The sequence below is a fragment of the Aplysia californica genome, unplaced genomic scaffold, assembly GCF_000002075.1.
Source record: "Aplysia californica isolate F4 #8 unplaced genomic scaffold, AplCal3.0 scaffold00125, whole genome shotgun sequence".
In the NCBI taxonomy this organism is placed as follows: domain Eukaryota; kingdom Metazoa; phylum Mollusca; class Gastropoda; order Aplysiida; family Aplysiidae; genus Aplysia; species Aplysia californica.
Genome location: NW_004797395.1, coordinates 1,454,957 through 1,456,453, shown reverse-complemented (window position 1 = coordinate 1,456,453; position 1,497 = coordinate 1,454,957). Strand labels below are relative to the sequence as shown.

Sequence of the window (1,497 nt, the reverse complement as noted above, 5' to 3'; positions counted from 1 at the left end):
CTCTCTCCCCCGCCCCTCCTCCTTCCTCCCTCCTCCCTCCCCGCCCTCCTCACTCACTCACTCACACACCGGGAGCCCACCCCGGCACGCGACAGACTTCACTGGTTGAAAACACCAAATTCCCACTCTACACCCTTGACCGTCGAAAGTTCGAACCCTTTGACTGCTCCGATATTAAATAATAAGTTTTGTAAACTGTTGGCGAGCGCAGTTTTTCTCTATACTTACTTTGAGAGCCTGCTTTCCTTATAAGGGGGAAGGTGCTATTTTTAGATCTCTGCAGTGCATGGCATCATCGGGCGAGTCCACTGTGAGCGGCGCTGTACGGGGGTGATCTGGAGAAGTAGCGGGGATGGAAAGTTTACTCCAAAACTTGGAACATAGCGAGAAATGAGGTCCCTATGATCCTAGGAGTTAAGCCCGTATTGTGATGAATAATTCTAGTAATTTCTACGTGTCACGGGGTGAGTTTGTAATCGTTTATTAAATTTGTTACTAAAATTAGATAAGTGTTGATGCTGGCACCCCTTACCTGTCGCATCTTGGGCCGGCTGCCAAGTCTCGCCCTTTGATATGGCGGTCGGTGAAGGGGGTAGGTCTGGAACACACGTCGGTGTGAGCTTTGTTTAGAGCCGTGTTTCGAACAAGAAGGTTCTGCATGCATGCCTACCTACTGAAACCGCTGTTTCTGTCCGCGAACTGCCTGAAGATTATCACAATTTTCTTCGAGGTCTCATGAAGAATTCACAAGTTTTCGCCTGTGTTCATTTCTGCACGCGACAACTTTGGAACAGGAACAGTGATTTCATAAAGAAAATACATTTACTGTAACAAATTTCACAGCCCGAAGATTTCATTCGACCGCAGATTTTTGCGAAGTGGAAATACCTACCTAGATTTCCCCGTTTTTTTCTGTGAAGTGTTTTTGATTACTTCTTCGGCGCTCCCCGGAACCCTCTGTGGCGCTCAGTAAACCAGACTGAGGCGCTCAGAGAGGAAGAGGAAAAAAACGAAACCAGATTGAAAGTGATTCTCATTGAAGTGGTCTTTTTCAACAAATTCCAACCAAAAACCCGTCACGCCGAACGGCGCTGATGAGTTGGACGTTTCCTCCCCTCGCTTGACCGGTTGACCAGTGGGTTTGACCAGTGGGTTTGACCAGTGAGTGAGAGAGAGATGGATCGCAGAGCAGAGTCGATGGATCTGTCGCTGATCCCACCGTCCACCACCACAGTGAGCACTGTAGCCGTGCAAGCAGGGCGAGCCAAGGTCGTTCTTGCCGTGCTCAGGGTAAGCGACATTCAACACCCTCACTACACATTTTGTCGTCATTGGTTATGATCGTAGCGACATCTCTCGTCACCACAACATTCAACACCCTCACTACACATTTTGTCGTCATTGGTTATGATCGTAGCGACATCTCTCGTCACCACAACATTCAACACCCTCACTACACATTTGTCGTCATTGGTTATGATCGTAGCGACATCTCTC

The 1,497-nt window shown here is 48.4% G+C and overlaps 1 protein-coding gene across 1 annotated transcript in view; it reads left to right on the top strand.

The window, feature by feature from the left end:
- Positions 1-186: 186 nt before the first annotated feature.
- The window catches only part of LOC101859779, a gene marked incomplete at its 3' end in the record, with an annotated part of 55,426 nt that continues 54,115 nt past the window's right edge, over positions 187-1,497 (top strand). The window contains 1 exon segment of the mRNA XM_013081314.2: positions 187-1,290. Within this exon segment, the coding sequence (XP_012936768.1) occupies positions 1,177-1,290 (114 nt within the window).